Here is an 18,508-nt window from a genome sequence, read left to right on the forward strand (position 1 = left end):
CCTCCAGTGTGGGACAGGAGCATTCCCCAGGATGCCCTAGCTCACCTATGCCTATCCCACACACACAGGTACCAGTCTCCAAGGGTCAGGGGGAGAACAGGTACACATCACCACTTTGAGTCTCCCTGGCTCTCTTTGCTCCCAGTTGCTGGCCTGCCTGACAGTGCTGCACTGCACGTGCTGTGCAACCATCATTGCAGCAGGATGCAACTGCCACCCAGGAAATGTGACCGCATGGTCCAATGAGATTAGGGAGGGAGGAAGGAGAAGGGGCAAAGGTCCTTGCAAGGGATGGACCTTACTCTGAATTTCCACACCAGCACAGTCCAGACCTCTAGCTGCCTTGGGCAGTGACTTCCTCGCCCTCCCCTGCCTTGATTTCTCCATTCCTCAGAGCTGTCACAGAAACCCAACTGGCTGGATCCCTCTTAGGTGTCACCCCTAGAAAACCACAGCCTGCATCCCAGTCTCTAACTAACTACAGAAGAGTCTGTAGAGGGAAAAGTACCAAACTTCTTTAAGAGGTGCCATGCACCAGCTCTGTGCCTTAGTTCTGACTTCTACCTGTCTTTCAAACAGCAAACCAGTCCCTAAAGACTTGGTTGCATGCAATCACCATCTTGTAATTACTTACACTTACTATCATGCACTTCTAGTCTCAGAAGCTTAAAACTCTGTAGAAAGACTGAGTCAGTATTAACAGCCTCATTTGACAGATAGTAAAGCAAGCAAAGAGAGGATAAAGGGAACATTTTGCAAACTCAGAAATGGGCTGGAGTCCAAAAGGGCTCATTTTCCCAAACTTGCCAGTTCAGGCCTCTGGAAAGCAGGCACTTTTATACAGATGCAACTAATTGTATCTGTGCTGTTTGAAAGTGATTTCCTAAGCGATTTGTCAAAGGTTGCATAGCACATCAGCAGCAGAGCTGGGGAAATTCCAACTTCCCTGCTCCATTGGGCAGCATCCAGGAGCAGAGATTTTCTTCCAGCCTGTGGAAAAGCATTGGCTTCGTCAAGATCTTCATCCATCTACCCACCTTCCTAGCTGGAAATGCCATGGGCAGGCCGGAAAGTCTCCCTTGCACAGATGGCAGATGGAGGTGCAGTGAAAAGGGAAGGGACAATGAAGAGGCTCCTTGCTGAGTATCCTTTCTATTTCAGGGTCACTTCCTTTGGAGAGTCCAAAACTTTTGGGGGAACCATTCACGGATGTGTTCTGCACCATGTACAGTGCCACAGAGCCATAAGAAGCAATAGGATGTTTGCTCTGTCCTCCACACAGTTCTGCCTGGAAATCTCCTACAGGTTTGTCACTTCCCCTTGTGGCTGAGCCCCTTATAGCTCTGTCCTGCTGCAGTTCTATGCTATCCTGTGGCTTCCTTACTATTCTGTGGTCTTCTGGTTCTCCAGACAATGTGGGGAAATTTAACTTGCCTTTTGCAATTACAGGCATTAGTACGATGGGTTGAATTGGTGTTCAAATTTAATATCATGAAATATCACTGGGCCCCTAAGCTACTGTGGTTATTTAAAAAAAAATATATCATTGGTTCCTCATGTTTTTTAAAACTGTTATTCTAGTGCTCTGGGATTTGATTTTAGTTTTTTCCCCCATTTGCTTTTCAGCCTGCAAAAGAACTATTTTTCTCATTTTCACTTATGATACATGAATATTTGAAGAAGCCTGTAAAGCTATGAACGAAACATCAAGAATACAGATGCAGAAAGCCAAGGGATTATTTTATCTTTATATTTCTGCGTGAATGCTGTGCATGCAAGCAAGAAAATGATTTTGCGGACTAAAGCTTTCTTCCTGCTCATACATCTGCTGATGTGACCTTAGCTCTGACCTGTAATGTTTCTCTGACCTCTAATGTTTCCTGTAGTCCATAACAGGATGCTGTACCTGTACCAGCCCTGCTGACAGTCCCTGTGCTGTTCCTACCCCACAAGCATCCCTCTGCTTCCCCCTGCCTGGGCTGCACCCCAGGGCACCTCTCCTGCTCCTGCTCTGCATGGCACACTTCTCATGGGGCTAAGCCAGGCCACCTCATTGCTGTTGGCATCTCAGGTAGTCCCAAAGGCTTGACATGCATATTGTTATAGGGAGCTGCTAAAATTAGTTCCACAATCAAATCCAAAATAGCAGTTCCAAGTATCCCTTACCTAATCCTTGCATGACATGAATGCAGACAAACCTGCATGCCCACAGACAAGGTAGATGGCACTGACTCTCTCAGAGGACCCAAACGCTTCATCTCTGGATCCCAGTTTCATCCTTTACTGGGATTTCTCTGCCCTGCAGGCCTGGTTTTCACCAGGCGAAGCCAAAATTGTGTACACAAACTCTGCTTCCCCTGCCACCCCTGGAACTGGCAAATTTAGACCTGAACTTAGCTACTAAAAAAGGTATTTACTAATAAACTATTCCATCTGTATGTTTTCAGTGTACTTTGGAGCTATATCCTGGTCTGACACCTGTGTTGATGTGCGTTACAGATAAGGGGCTGAATTCCCTCCTGCTTTAACTCTACCAAAACCAAAGAAGGTTAAACCAAGGGGAACCAGGCTTGGGAAGGGAGCAGAACAGCCATTGGGGGCAGTCCTGTAGTTTACAGCAGCCCAGTGTGCTAAATGTGTGTCTTTTTCTAAACAGTGAAATACTTTTTTTCTGCTGTTTACCTTGCAGAGAGATTTGACCATGCACGCACTGTGTGCTTTATTCTGGATTCATTCTTCATTAACATAAATCTTTTCTAATCATTATCCCTAAAGACTCCAGGAAGCCACTGGGTAGATAAGTGGATCCTTGTTAAAGGCCTGGGATTTACAGAGTGAGGCTGAAATGAGGAAGAGGAGGCTGGATTTTGATGAGACCCTCAGTCACACAGCAGGGTAGTCACAGGCAGCCAAAGGCAAGGAGAACACATTGCTTGCACTTTGTACACACCCAAAGGAGCTCAGTGACCAAGCAAACTGCAGGCTCAGTTCCTCAGAGAGGTAAGCTTCCCCCATCATCCAGATGCAACTGTCCACAGGCTCTGCCTCCACTCACTGAGGTGAGCAAACAGTTTCCCTAATGGACTGTGAAGAGCTGTAAACATGGTTTTTATAGGCCAAACAACACAGAGATTTTGCAGCATTAACCTTAATGCTGTTATTATTGCAGACTCCAAGAGAATCTTCTCCATCAGGAGAATCAGCAGAGTTCAGCTTAATCACAGAGCTGTAAGCAAATTATTAAACCTTCGGGAAGGAGGTAACAGCAATCTAACATTTCTTTGCTATTCCCATCAGCAGCTGATGGAAGAAGGAAAATGCTAAGCATCTGCCCACATTTCAGAAAACTGCAGTGCATGTGCTCATGTACCGATGCTGCTTATGTTTTACAGGCACTGACCTTTGTACCAACTCACATCATTCCATCAGTATTTGATACAGATAACTTGCTGGATCAATCCAAGCTAGGAATCTTTCTTCCTTTGCCATTCAATCCTCACTCTGTGACTCCCAGCCACATTCTTCCTCTGGAGCACAACGCTTTCCCATCACTGGATTAAAAGAAGCTGTGTTGCAAGATATGTCCAGAGCAGTTGACTTGTGCTGGGAGGGCTGAGAGGACTTCAGACAAAATCTTCTCAAGCCAGGTCATGCCAGCAAGCCGTTCAATAGTGCTCACCAGCCATCTGTGCTCCAGTTTCCAGGGAAGTCATATCTTGTGGCAGACATGCTTTCTGAAGCAAAATGTTGCATGAAGGATGTTGGTCTCTTTCACAAAGCATAACCATCAAGACTCAGCCTTCGTGCACCAGCTCTGAGGTTGAACTGTCCACTGCTGTGCTGCGAGCTGAATTCTCATGAGCAGATGCTCAGTTACCCTCATGAAACATAATTTTCCAATTTTTCACTATTACCTGAAATCAAGTGAAATCTTCCAAAGTAGACCCACTTGCCGTTCAGGCTTCATCAACACTAAGGTTAATCCCAGTTTAAGCAGCAGACTGAATTTACCCAGGTAAAGAAAAGCAAATTTTTCACCTGTAATCCAGGACTGAGGAAAAAGTGTGAGAGCTGAAGTGTGAAGAAAATATGTCTCAAAAATCCTGCTGGGCTGACAGCAGCAAAATCCCCGCTCTGAGTTGTGAGCTGACACGATACCAAAGCTGCCATGAGAGCAAGTGTCAAACCAACAGCCAGTGTCTTGTCATAAAGAAAAAGACTCATTTCACTGCAGTAACACTTTTTAAAGGTGCTGGAAAAAGGATGGCAAGGAAGGTGGCTCAGGGTGCTGGGGGTTTTCAAAGCTCTGCAGTGCTCAGGAGACAGGGATTCAGTTTATGTGACTGCACATATGGAGGAAAGGTGAGACAAGAAGGATTCAGAGATTAATTTCTTAGAAATGGAGAAGACAAAACCATCAGTAAATCTGGGAGATAGCCAGGAGGATACAGAAAAGAAACATTGGCCATCTTTGCCAAGCAAAGAATACAAGTCTCTCTTTGATTTCTTTTTACTCATTCACTTTGATATAACAATCTTGCAGCAAGCACCATCTTTTCCAGGGCTCTTTGCATCTGATATGCCACTACCAAGTCAGTATTGATTGGTCTTCATCACAGACTGGGCTGGCAAGATACCCATCTCAGATCTATTCTCATCTCTTTGAATGATTGGAGCACATCAACAAAAAGAGCTGCTAAAGTAAAACTACTTGATGTGATTTGTTCGGGTGATCAGAAAGACTTTGAAGAACTCCGGCTGCAGAAAGCAGTTGGTGAAAAAGAATAAATGAGCTGCAAGACAAAGTTTGGTATTGTAGGTGTAGCACTTACATAACAGCAGTGAGTGGTCTGCTCTCCTTATGGCAAGGTTTAACAACCAAATGCCCCAAGGCTCAAAACATTATATAATTGGGGGTAAACAGCAAGGAGCAGCATCTGCAGATGGTGCAAGATGTGTCAGTGAACAGGCGGTACCAGTGGCTGTTACATGTTGTGCAAGCCCTGAGCAACATGAAGACAGGAATTCGTGTTTGAACCACCACAGCTACTATTCTGGGTAGAGATGCTTTTTCTTTCAGTAAGGTGCTAACAGATGCAAACAGTAAGAGCAATAGGATGAACTTAATGTTGAGCTCCGGCCCTCACAGAGACTTTCCTGGAGATACACTCTTCTGCCCCACAGCTTTGCTCAGGGACAAGGAGATGTTCCCTTCACTGGAGGTGCGTGCTTTTTACCACCATGTGTATGGGTCAGCAATGCAAGCCGTATGGTAGCAAACCCTACTCTTGCCTGGATCTTCTTCTACTGTGTGTCTATCAGAAACCACTGCCACTGCAGCCATCTGCAGTGTGGTACCCTCAGGAATGGCACACTGGATTTAAATAACACTGGGCTCAGGACCAAGTTCTGCATCTCAAAATAAACCACCCAAACTCTGCCCCTGGGTGGTTTGAAAAGCACCCATCTACACATCCCTCCTTTTAGCTCTGCCTTCCCTTCAGGGCATCACATTTCATCACTGATTTCATCACTGCTACCTCACTTGTATCCTTAAGGTAAGCTAGCAGCTTCCCCCTGCATGCGAAGGTCCTGGGGTGAGAGCAGGCCCTTTGCACAAAGCTACAGTAGTACAAACATGACTGTGATGGACTGGCTGCATCTGCATGCCCCATATTGTAGATTGCTTCTAAACATGACTGACAGTCAGCTGAGGTGCCCAACACTACCCTGCTCCCAACAGGGGCCAAAAGAGCATTTTTGAGAAGAGCTGTCTGAGAACATACAATACCCCTACAGGAACAGACTAAGTGCAGAGTAACAACAGAATGATGACACACCATCAAGAAAACCACATCTTTTGTGGTGCTGGAAACAAATGAGTGGGTAGCTGAAACCCAGAGAGACTCTTCATCAGAAATAACCTATCCTGAAACTCCCAAAGGAGGCAGAAGCTGTGCTTTGCCCTTGCCATGAGTTGCTTGGGATCCATTCACCACTGCAGCAAACCCAATGGAAGTCCCAGCTAGGAACCTGTGTTTTGGGCTGTTTCCTCCATCTGTGGGTGTGGGGCAATGACAGTACCTGCACACCAAGGTGGTTGTGCTGACCTTGCAGCCTGCGGGCTGTTTCAGTTGCATGCATGCTTTACAATACACAAACCATCTGGAGTCTGCCCCTGCAATGGCGTGATGACAGCAAAACACACGTGTAGCAGTCAGCGTGAGCATCCCTTCATGGCACGGTACGACAGCCTGCATGCTTCCTAAGTGCATCCCGGGCTGCTGCCTCTCTGCCGGGGGCCAGCTGCTCACATGTGCACCCCGTGAAGCTGCTGGCGACAGCATCTGCTCTCAATCACTCCTGATGGGAGTCTCACATAGTTCCTTATTCTTCATCCCAGGCACAAGGTATGCTCGTTGGAGATGCCATGGCTACAGAGCTGGGGATCTTTCCAGATGCCCTGGAATTGGTGCAGCGACTGTGCCACCTTGTGCCAGCAACATTTACAAACGCATTCTAATCTGCCTCTCAGATTTTAATCCTACAGTGCTCTCATTCTGACTTTTCTCTTATGAGGCCAACCAGGGCTCCGTGTCTCCTCTTCAGCATGGTCCTTTACTTCCTCCCGGTAAAGAGGGTCCATCTGAGGGTGCACCCTGACCAGCGGTGACTGAAGCTCCTGGCCTGAGGGCTCTGTGCTGCAGATCGTTCAGTCCAGCTCTCATTTCCACTCTGCCTGTTGCAAATCAGGAAGTTCCACTGACTCCAGCTGATGCTGGTGTAAATGAGAGACACACAATACAGCAATCTGGCTGTCCTAACAAAAACAAGGATATTTTACAACTGTTAGGAGCTATTTGGATTTTTTTCAAATATGTGGTTTTATTCAGCCAGATGCAACATGGCCTACAGGGGAAAAAGAAGTGCAGGACTTCACAAAAAAACAGCTTGATCCTGACTCTATACCCTGACGCTCACTGGTTTAGAAAAGGATGCAAGGCTTGCAGAGAGCAGACAACTGAGCAGAAGCTTCAGTGTGGTGCTCCAAGCTGCCAAGTGCATAAGCAGGAGGGAGCCAGAGGCAGGTGATTTTCCTCTTGCACCTGTTGAGGAAGGGGCACATGTTAAGGGGAAACCCCAGGGTGATTCCAGGGTTGGAGACTTTGACCTAGGGCTGAACACTTTTCTGACAGACTCAAAGAACTTAATCTCTTTAAACTCACAAGAAAACATCCAAATGTAATATGGGTATAGTGAGCAGGTACCTCCATAGAAGCTGTGGCATACTATACAGTTCTGTCACCTAACAGAGGAAAATGACTAGAGGCTACAAGCCGAGGCCAAGCAACTTCTACCTAGAAGCTATGCTCACACGTTCACCCTTGAAGGCAATTAACTGCTGGGACATACCCTCACTGGATATGGCAGGGTGGTCACTGCTTCCACTCAAGGGCAGTTGGACTTTGGTGAAACCTGCGGTCCTGTGCTCAACAGACACACGAATCCTAATGTCCCTTGTGGCCTACGGGCTGCCAGAGGCAGTCTAAAGGCATTAAACTATGAATCCTCTTTGGGTTTACATTTTACAAATCCATGAATGCTGTATGACATTGTCATGCTAATGCAAGCTGCATCTATCCCAAATGTCCTGGAGAGCTGTGCATGGGAGCTCGGACTGGCCAGAGGGCAGCTGCTGTGCTGGCAAGATAAGAGATGGGAGATGTTTCAGCAAGGGAAAGCTGTGAGATGCATGAGCAACTGCCAGGAGCAGAAATCAGCTCACGGGTGCACACGTCTGTCTCCACTCTATATCAGACACCCAGAAGGTGGATTTGAATTCCCTTATGTAAAACGCTTCTGTTTAAAGTTTGGCCCTCCCAGGCCACCTCAAAGCTGGTGAATCCAATGGCAAGACCGGCTCAGGGAGAAAAAAGTCCAACACAAATTGTACAAAGATACATGTAGGCAAGGCACAAGCACAAGTCAGGGTTTACTCCCACTATAATCTTGCTCTGCTGAGAGATCCTGGGCCTCACTGCTGATGAAGAAGGACCTCAGGAGAGCCCTGTACCCTCCACATGACAGACTGCAATTGTTTGTGCCACATGAAGGGGGTTTTCAGATGAAAGTCATGGAGGGCCTTTTTTTACCTTTTTTTTTTCTTTTTTAAAGCAAAACAAGATACCTCACACCTTCCCTCTTCTCTCATGGGCTTTTTACTGCATTGCATAGGGACCCAAGAGCACCAAGGCAATGCTGCTGGGAGAAGGACTGGGAGGACATATGGGAGGAGCTGAAGGGGCAGCCATGCATTACACCCTTCTCTTGCTTTTCTTATTCCCCAAGGTCCTGGCAAAGGAGCAGGAGAGGGGAAAACGGCAGAGGTGTGCTCAGAACAAAGAAACATATCAAGACAAGGAAACCCAACCAAAATAATACAGCCTCCGAGGCTCAAGCATTGCACAACAGGAGGATCATAAGTAAGCTGGGCTCTAAAGGCAGAGATGACACCGGAACAGGGCAAAAGCAAGAATACAGGAGGGCAGAGAGTAAAAACCAATCCATCTACAGGAGGAGGATAAAAGGAGGGAGGGGAAAGGAGGAGAAAGAAGGTTATATTTTCTGGATTTGGGGTTTGGAGACTTGACTCTGATTATTTCTTTTTTCATTTTTTTTTTCATAAAGGATCTCACACCTGATATTCCTCGTTCCATCCATCTCGGTTCACCAAGGGCAATGAAGAAATTCTCCTGCCTTTCGTATTCCTCCTCATCTACTATCTTAACCCTTACGGTCTTCCTGTAGGGACAACAAGAAAGACAACTGTGTACAGCAGGTCAGCTGGCCGGAGGTGAGGTGGCAGCAGCAGCGGCGGTGGCGGCAGCAGTGCAGGCTCCTGGCACGCAGCCCTTCCCACCAGAGCGGTGCACGTCGGCCTGCCTCTTGGACACGGGGCATCCATCACAGCTGCTCCTTAGGGAGCGGGAGGGTGTTAAAAGGAGAGGGAGCTCACAAGGAGGTGAGGAGGGAGGGAAGGAAAGGGGGAGGAGGGCCTTGCTGATGGTTAGTGGAAGGCGACTTCTGCAGCGCATTTGTTTTCAGTGTCAGATGGTAATGGAAAGGGTATCGGCTGCCTGGAAATCACCAGGGACCACCCTGAGGTACCCACTGCATTTTAGATGGAAGATCAATTGCTTCTACTACCCTCAAAATTAATAATAAATCTGTAGAGATTCTGGGCTGGAAGCCTGAAGAGGACAGAGAGAGATGGGCATTCACAGACACATTCCCCAGTGGGGTGAAGTGGGATTCTGCCAGCAGGCTACAGCTCTGTCAACTGCAAAGGAGGCTGATAGTTCTAATTTCCATTTTTAAAATGGCACATCTTACTGCTTTTTCTCCTTGACAGCATTTGCTTTTTCCCCCTGACCTGTCCCACAAGTGAAGACACAGCTTTTCCAGGGAGCAACAGCATTGCTGGGACCTCACAAAGGACACAATGGCACTAAAATACCTCTGAGGCTCAAATAGAAATACCCTGGCCACTGGAATGGGGCTGGCCCCTTCTCTCCTGGCTCCCTCCAGCACCTCTGCAATGCACACAGCCACTGTGAGCCCTCAGGCAAACCAAAGTGGGGCATCAGTTCTTCCTGCCCTCCCAGAGCCACCCCGCAGCAGCTGGACCAAGGGCTGCACAGCCTTTGCAAAGTCCTTCTCAAAAGTTATAGGAGCTGCTTCTCTATCAGGCCTTGATTCCTGTTTCTTTCTAACATGGGTCTGACCAGGACACACCACAGGACCAGGGCTGGGTGATGATCTCCTGAGACGCTGGGTATGTTTCTAGCCATCATCTTCCCACTGACACTATAAAATTTGCTTGGACCCTGCAGTGGACATGGCAGAAGGTCCATCTTTAGCTACCACAGAAATACAGACAAGCAGGACTGCTTTCCATCCTTCTCTCTCTGCACCCCTAGCCTCTTTGCCTCTCCTACTCTCAGCATCACTCCCCATGCCACCCCACGGGTACCATGTGACACAGTGTGCGCGCACAGCAGTGTTTAGGGCAGAGCGGTTGGAGACAGAGAGACATCAGAGGAAGAGGAGGAGAAGAGGAAGGAGATGGAAAAGAAGAGGAAAGAACGTTAATGTTAGTCTGCAGGGCCAGTACTACACCTTTTTGTAAACTCATATCCACCATGCGGGGACTCATCAGCTCAATGAAGAAATTCTTGGTTTTTTCATACTCCTCATCATCAATTACCTTGATGTGAACTGTTTTGCTGTGGATGGAAAAATAGTAAGGGTCATAAAGAGGAGAAGGGAACAGGGAAGCAAAAGTGAAGGAAGGAGACGAATGGGTGCATCAGAGTCAAAGTTTTCTCACTCACTGAACAAGCTCAACATGGCCCTTGAGAAAGACTAAAGCCCCACTCCTGCAAGTGATACGGCCAATTTTCTGTTTAACCCAAAGACACGATGGCAGGCCACACCGTGCAAAGCAGTCAGACAAAAATACTGCTGATTCCCCAGCAAATCAGCGAGGGGCTCAGGAGCCACCAGCAATGAGGTCTGATGGCCAGCAGGGAAGCAGGTTTCCCTCACCCTGGTACCCACTGCACACACACACATGCAAAAGCAGCTGCACAAGCACACACACAACCTGTGGGCACCGTGCTGCTGCCTCCCTGCCAGCACCACCTGCTGACCATACGGACTGGGAAGGACCCTGCAACCTGCAGCTCTGATATCACTCATGTCAGAGGGAACCCTAGGTAATGAGGGTCATTAGCATCATCAACCTGCTTTGAGAGCTGCTGGGTGCTGGAGCAGTGGGGCAGCACATCCTACATCTCTCCTTTGGCAAATTTCTTACAAGTTCTTGAAGCATTTTGCAGAAGAGCTCACTGTGCTGTGGTTTCCCCTCATGGCAAATACATGCCTTATGCAGAGGTCACCATCCCTTGGCTTTCACACACAAACAGAACAAGGGAAATGAGTTGAAGGCTCTGCCAATCGCTGCCTCCTTCTTGCTAGGGTTGCACTGGCTGCCATGGGATGAAATTGAACCCTGTGCTCCTTTCACTTTCCTGGTGGCTGCAAGGCTTCACGCAATCTCATCCCTCACTTGCGACAGGAGGGACTGACGCTTTTATTCTGGGCTGATCACACACCCGTTTAAATGGAACACTGTTTGCATGTACATTGATGAGCCCATATGATTACATGCTGGTATAAACACAACTGCTCTAAACAGGCATGCACTTGCCACCTTGGGGCTCATGGACTTCCAGTCAGACTCAACCCCAATCTGGAGCTGCATTTTTTGACAAAAAGACAGTTCCATATAGAAAACATTTCTCTTACCCCAAAACATCTGCCCCTGATAGCAGAGGCCAGCGCCCCCTCCTGCCAGTGAATAACCCTCTGCTTCCCACAGCTCTGCACCCATGCATAACCATGCGACTATGACCTCCCGTTGATCCCTGACCATCCTCAGCATTCAGATCATGCTGTGCACAACCAGTCTTGGCTGAGGATTGAAAAGAGACAAAAAGCAGGACTGGTAATCACAGAGTCTGGAAAAATAGCCCCAGACTTCGAATACCTATGCCCTTCATCCAGCAGCTCTTGGCACTTCAGAGAATGAGCAGTCCAGCCCTGTATCTTGGGGATGCTGGAATCCCCATTCTGGGGATGCTGCCACTGCCAGAAACCCCCTAAAAAGCACCACTTCACAATGGAGAACAGGAGAGTTAATTAATTGTCAGCACTGCAGCTTGCATTACTACTGATACCATCAATGACCAGAAAATTATCCAGTCATCCTACAATTTGATCCTCAAGTCATAACTGCTCCTGCGGTTTGACAGTGGAAATCCCATTCCCTGTGCTGGCTCTTGCTTTGGTCTTAGTCCCAAAACCTGTCTTTCAACTGATGGCATATGGGATAGAGGGAAGAGTTTGGACAAGCTGTTATATTCATCAGTGCAGGAATATGCAAGAAAAATTGCCTCTCATTCTTCTTTCTAAGCTAAATCAGCTTTATTTTTGCCAGTGCTTGCTCTAACCATACCCTGCACTAATACTAGCAAGGCTCCTTTCCCTGATCTAGACCCTTTCAGTCTTCACTAATCCAGTCTGAAGGATGTAGGATTTGATATAATACGTCTCCAGTGTAAATGTTGGTGCTCTGCTAAGGCTTCATTGTGATGATTTTGTTGCATTTTCATTTGAAAGGTTAACTGAGTTTGGCTTTTGAACCAGATGTTGCCTGGTGATACTTTGGAAAGCTTGTTCGATTTGCTGAGTTAAACCTGCAGCTGATTCACAGCTCTGATCTTTTCCTTGCTCACACACTACAAAACAAAAGGTGGGATTTTCAAAAGCAGCCTGTGCTTCCTGAACATGGGTTACTTTTTAAAATCCTACTTGTAATTACCGTTGCTTATGGCTTTTTCCATTCTAGGAGCTCCAAATCATTCAGTATCATTTGTCTGCAAAAGTGTGGAAAATAAACCCACAGACCCTGTTTCCCAGGAGCCAGGTTCCGTATCATGACAGAGCTATTCTCAGACTTCATGCAGTGAACATCACATATATACACCATTTGAGGTTGCTTTCATACAGCAACTGTCCCTTTGGGGTTTTTTTTTCCTCTTCCTTCCTTCCCTATGGCTCTTCCATCTCCATGAGTGGTGTGTGCACGTACCAGAGCAGAGAAGAAATGCTTGTTTAATGAGAGCGGCTGCCCAGCCAACAATCTCCCCAGCCATGTGCTCTGTGTATGGAAAGCCCCTTACTTGTGCAATGAATACTCAAAGCTGCGAAGGAATAACAACACTTTTATCAGCTCTGACAAAACAAGTGAAGGACAGAACTTCCATAGACCAGAGCTGCAAGTGCCTTACACCCCTTGCTGAACCCGATTGAATCCCAAAAGAGGATGTGCCCAACCACCTTGGCTTTGCTGAGAGGCTGTGAGTGCTCAGCAGGTCCACTGCAACAAGAAAGCTTTGGGGACTTAAAAGTGTGAGGGCCTAGGAGCACAGAGGTGTGGGCTGTATGGCAGTGGGAACCTGTGGTGGGGTGATGCTGGATGGAGGGCTCCAGCCAAACCACAGCCACTGCCCACTCTTGCTCCAGACCCAGTGCAATGCCAGACCTCCCTGTGCAAGGAGAAAAGGAATGCCCTTGTCCCAGCTGTCCCCACAGAATGGTCAGTGCTGATGGAGGGTGACTGCGGCACACTGTGGATGGTGGGGGCTGCCCTTTTCCAGGCACCCTAGCCACTGCAAGCATCTTGCTCCTTTCCAGGGCTATGAAAGCAACCATAACTACAGCTGCGTCCTGAGCTGTCATAAATTGTCCAGAGGCCAAAACACAGATTGCTCTGCACAATCTCATCTCTCACCTGCAGCCACACTGAGAGCTACCTCCTCAGAAGGCATGGAGAGTGGAGGAGATCGATGGGGAGAAGGGCTGGAACGTAACACTGCCCTGGGAAGACATCACATTAATGTGAGAGATGTGACAGGAGGACACCAAGAGGCAGAGAGCGTGTGGAGCAGAAGGCTTGGGAACATTTTGCTGCAAGAACATCCTGACAGTTTCTTGAAATTAATGGAGGCAGAGGCAGACATGAGAGGGGCTGGAGGCACAGCAGCCCTGACAAGCATGCTCACTGCGATGGAAAGGGAGAAATCTGAAGCCCACCTTGCTCTGCTGAGGAGCTTTCATTCCCCAGACTCTGGTTGCTCTGCATGAGGAAAGGACAACACTTCCTAGCTTTCCCTTTTCTCTCTTGAGCTGATCACAGCCAAGACATAACTCAGCTCAAAAGCAAAGAACAACAGGAACCATACAAAACCCTCTTCCGGCAGCAAAAAGCCACTCTGCAGTCCACAAAACCCCACCACTAAGCCACAGCACAGTCCAATCTCAACCCCTGCATGGGTACATTGGTGGGAAGAGCTCTTTAATCCAGGCCTCAGTGGTGTTTTCAGCAGGCTGAGCAATGCTTTCTGTTTGGGCTATGACACAACAGGGCAAGCCAAGAGCCAGGGTTCCCAGAGAACACGTGGCCATACAGAAGTCATAATAGCTGCTTTTTTTGCTCCTTTTTCTCCAGGCTCATTGCTGAGCTGCCCTCAGATAATGTCAGTCAGCACTCTCCTTTCAACATGCACTTAATGAAAATCAGTGGGTTTAAAACTTAGGGATGGGAAAGCTCCTCTAGGGAGCAACATTAAGTAGGAGATTTCCCTGAGCAAGCAACAGAAGATGAAATGAATAGACATCGATCTTCTCCTAAAGGACTTTGTGCACATGATGTTGCTAAATTCCCCATCTGGGAAGTACAGAGGATAATCTGTAAAATCATTTTATTTGACAACACGTCCACTTCCAACACATAAGGCAACAACTGGATGGTTATTTGATTAATGTGCTAGAAAATATAGAGTATCTCTCTGTGTGGATACCCTCATTTGCAGGAATTATTGCTGAAGATGTTAAGAGGATGTGTCTGCATGACTTTGGAATGTGAAATAAGGCTTAGCATTAAAAACTGTGTAAGTCAGGAGATGTCACATAGTATACAACACTGAAACAAGGCTGTACAAGGGCAGGATTTACAGTCCCTGGTGGGATGCTGTTAGCCAGCATGGAAAACAGCCAGGACAGCAAGGTAATCACCCCTGGGATAGTGAGAAGTACCAGGAGATCTTTAGTTACTCATTAATGTGAATCATTAGTGCATACACTTTGGGTCAAGCCACAGCGCTCATGACACATCTTGATATATCCAAATCCATATCTGATTTGCTGTAGGTGCAGGTCTTTCTGGCGTGAAGTTCAAAGCAGATCATACCAGCCTGACTCCCACTGAGAGCTCTGCACTGGGCTGGGGTTTCAATATGAAACTACAGATAGGACCTATTCGCTCTGACAGATCTCATTGAGAAGTCAGCAGAAATGCTGACTAGGTAATATGCCAACAATTGAGGGGCTTAAATAAGTCTATGCACAGAGGGAAGCTGTCTTGGCCCAGCTCAACAGAGGAGATTTCCTTGAGGGAAGATATTTAAGAGAGCAATGTGACAGTGCTGGCCTGCAAGGTAAAGAAGCCAGCAAGAGAAGCTCTGAAATGATGGGCATGGTCACATGGAGTTGTGCATCAAGTAACCTAGAGTGGGACAACCTTAGCCATTTTGAAGCAAAGGATTATGGAGGTATTTGAGGGAGACAATCATTAGATCCCAAAGCAGATTCACTAAACACTCACATAAAAGAGATGCTGAGTGATCGCAGCTTCAACAGAAAATCCTGGTAATTTAAGAACCTACCCAGAGTATGACAAGACAGACAGGTTGCACATTTAGCTTAAGCTCATGCCCATGAAAGAAGATTTTTTGGCTCCCACAGAGTGGAACAGGTTATGAAGTGTCCAGCTGAAACCAATGGTGATGGTCACAGTTTGTTCTAGATGCAGGTTAGAACTGAAGATGCCTCTAAGGTCAGAGAAGACATTAGTACCAATTCCCTAAGCAGATGTCAACAGGAAAGACAAAGTGTCAGGATAGCGTTTCAAACAGATAACAGGTGTGCAAGTTGCTGATGTATGAGTTACAGAAGAACTGGTACTAACACAGAAACTGGAGACAAGCCATTGCAGGCCAGTTTCCAGGAACTGGCTGTGTCATTCATGAGGCTCTTGGAAGAACAGCTGTGCAAGAGCCATCTCACTTTGTGAAGCAATCACAATGGGGAAGAGCCCGAACAGTTTCACTACCAGACCAGTCAGCTGTAAAGTATCATAGACTGAAGCCCATGACAGAAACTGGATTTTTTTCTCCTTTGTTTTCAAGTCAGCCTATGGGATAGCCAGTTGAAAACTAGTAATCTTTTCATCATTAAAACAGGGCTCTCAGTAGTGATAATGACTATACAACCTATGTATTTATCCAGGCAAGCCTGAAGCCATCCAAATCAAGTCATTGATACTTCTGTACTCCAGTTTCTATATCCAAGCTGTGATCCTTATTTCTCACGTGGATTTGGTAGGGTACAGTCCCTACATGCTTTAAACTCCTAGTGTGGAAGTTGTTACAGTGGTGTAGCCATGAGAACAGTGAGAGAAGAGAGCTTGGTGTGGTGGTGGAAGTATCACTTATTCATGTATCAACTTATTCTGCTTCATCTGATGTGGTTCCCATTTAAGGGAACTGTGCAGTTCTCTAGGGCACCTCCTCTTCTTTGCTAAAGCTCCTTTATGCTATTAGGGAGCCAAAAGACCTCGGAAAATAGGGCTCAGAGCAACTGTTAGCACTCAGCTATCACTCTGCCCCTGGGCAGAGGCAGATCCACCAAGCTATTGCTGGATGGTAGGTGTTTGTCCAACTGGTTTTTGAAAACTTCACAGTAGAGATGATTTTCTGGACAATCTTTCCCCATATTTCCACTCCTTATCCCTAGAAAGTCCTTCATAATGTCCATCCAGACTGACAAGGTATAACTTGCTTGGGAGGGGGAAGAAGCCTTTGGCGCTGCCTCCTGACTCACATAGCAAGGAGGGCTCCCTATGCTCCTGCTGTCCCACCTTACACTGGCAGGCACTGGGACCTGCCCAGATGTCCTAGAGTCCTTCTGCAAGCTCCTATCCCTGGCAAGTGAGCAGCACATGGGGGACCCCTGCTCCATTCCTGTGAGAGCCAGGGCCAGAGACATCCATCTCTATTGCAGCAGGTCACAGGAAGGGAGATAGGTCCATTGAAGAAGGCACAATGCAAGAAGTGACTGTACCTCGAGATGGAGACAAGGGCCCCAGTCCAAAACCATGTGTGCCCTTCCATGCTCACGTCCCCAGGCCTGCATGGGACTCTGGGACCATAGGAGCTCAAGGGCTCTGCCTGGCTGACTGTTGGCAGTGCAATTTGTTCACGTCACACCAGGTCTTTGTAAGGGATAAAGGAGAAATATTGACAAGAAAGGCATTTTCTCTTTATGTATTCCCCATGTAATCTTGGCTAATTAGTAAATTGGTTCATGTTTCAATTAGAACTATTGAAAATGCTTTTGTAGCTGACACATGATAATTAAAGGGACATAGCCAAGACTAAAGCCATATTTTTTAAGTCTTTACTTGCATTAGAAAACTTTAAAGTGTCACCAATTAAAGATTTACAGTAATAGCAGGTAATAAGTTAATCCAAATAAAAAATATAAAAATGCTAAATATATATTATTATATTATATATAACATAATATATTCTATATTATAGAATTATATTGTATATAATGTATTAAATATAAATTATTATTATATATTATATCTATAAAATGCTATAAAATATCCACCCTGGATAGCAAAACTAAAGGGGTCACTTTACAATTGTGGTCATCTTCACTTTCCAATTTGGCTTTTTTTTGCACAGCGGATTGGCCCTCACTTCCCACTGCCACCCAACCCTGCAAAGAAGCATGAACTGATGCCTAATTCATATGAGTGTTTCATACCTCCTTTATACTGGTGCAAGCAACTGTACCAGCAGTGAGAAATCAGAGCTGCTAAATTGCAGGCAGGTGAGCCAGCCAAAACCAGGACACACTGTTATGCACTGCAAACAACAACAGCAACAAGAAGTACCTATTATGTTATTCAGGGCAACTCAAGAGATGTGGTAGAACCACGTGTCAGCCTTGGGCATCGGCACTGGAGCTAGTAAATGGCAAATGTCTCACACTCAACTCAGAAGCTGTGCAAAGCTGGAAAAGGCATGACAGGGAAGCACCAAGAACATTCCAGGAGCTTCCTTAATACAGTCAGCCCTGCCAGACAAGCAGATTTCCAAAGCAGTCTGTATTTCACTTTGTTCAAAGGTGATTAAATGTTCTAATATGCAGGGTCCTTCAAGAAAAGATGCCACAATTTGGCTTTAAGAATTTTTGCAAAGAGGGGAAAAACACAGTTTGTTAAACCCCCTTTCTCTGAGTTGCTGAACAGCTCAGCTGAGAAATTTAAGTTGAGCTTATGTATAAGCTGTGTAGTATGGATGAGTAGTAGCGCAGCTCCACAGGTTTCTTTCTTTATTAAATTTAATAAAGCTACTTTTTTTCTATGAAATATTTTCAGGTTCTGTTGTAATCTTTAAGTTCCTCTTGAAAAAAATATTATTTTTATATAAATTTTTTTTTTATTATACTATGTGCATCACCTTCCAGGCTATTGGCTCCAAATACTGAAGCTGTGTGTACAGACACAAGCAGGCCCTTGCCTAGCCTGCTGCAGGTCAGCTTTTTCTTGCCAACCTTGTGAGACTTGATGCTTTAGGGCCAGGAGAGAGCGGGCAAAAGTCTCAGCAGCCCATGGAGCTATTTGTTTAGGTCAGTACAATAAGCACTTGTCTTTTGTGCAAATAATAATTCAACTTGGCAGCCCGTGAAACCAGACAGTGCTGTTGGGTATCAGCCTGGTGTAGGTGTAAAGCAACGCCAGCACCCTGAG

The 18,508-nt window shown here is 46.5% G+C and overlaps 1 protein-coding gene across 5 annotated transcripts in view; it reads right to left on the reverse strand.

Moving 5' to 3' along the window:
• Window positions 1-18,508, reverse strand: part of SLC8A3 (solute carrier family 8 member A3) — a 110,304-nt gene that overhangs the window by 12,855 nt on the left and 78,941 nt on the right. For 4 of the 5 annotated variants that reach the window (XM_031049127.2, XM_005149230.4, XM_031049125.2 and 1 more), the window contains exon 3: window positions 8,699-8,802. In XM_031049127.2, the coding sequence (XP_030904987.1) occupies window positions 8,699-8,802 (104 nt within the window). Of the gene's footprint in view, window positions 1-8,698; window positions 8,803-10,179; window positions 10,231-18,508 lie in introns of those variants that run through there. The other variant, XM_031049128.2, reaches the window with a different exon arrangement.

Source organism: Melopsittacus undulatus, chromosome 4 (genome assembly GCF_012275295.1).
Source record: "Melopsittacus undulatus isolate bMelUnd1 chromosome 4, bMelUnd1.mat.Z, whole genome shotgun sequence".
In the NCBI taxonomy this organism is placed as follows: domain Eukaryota; kingdom Metazoa; phylum Chordata; class Aves; order Psittaciformes; family Psittaculidae; genus Melopsittacus; species Melopsittacus undulatus.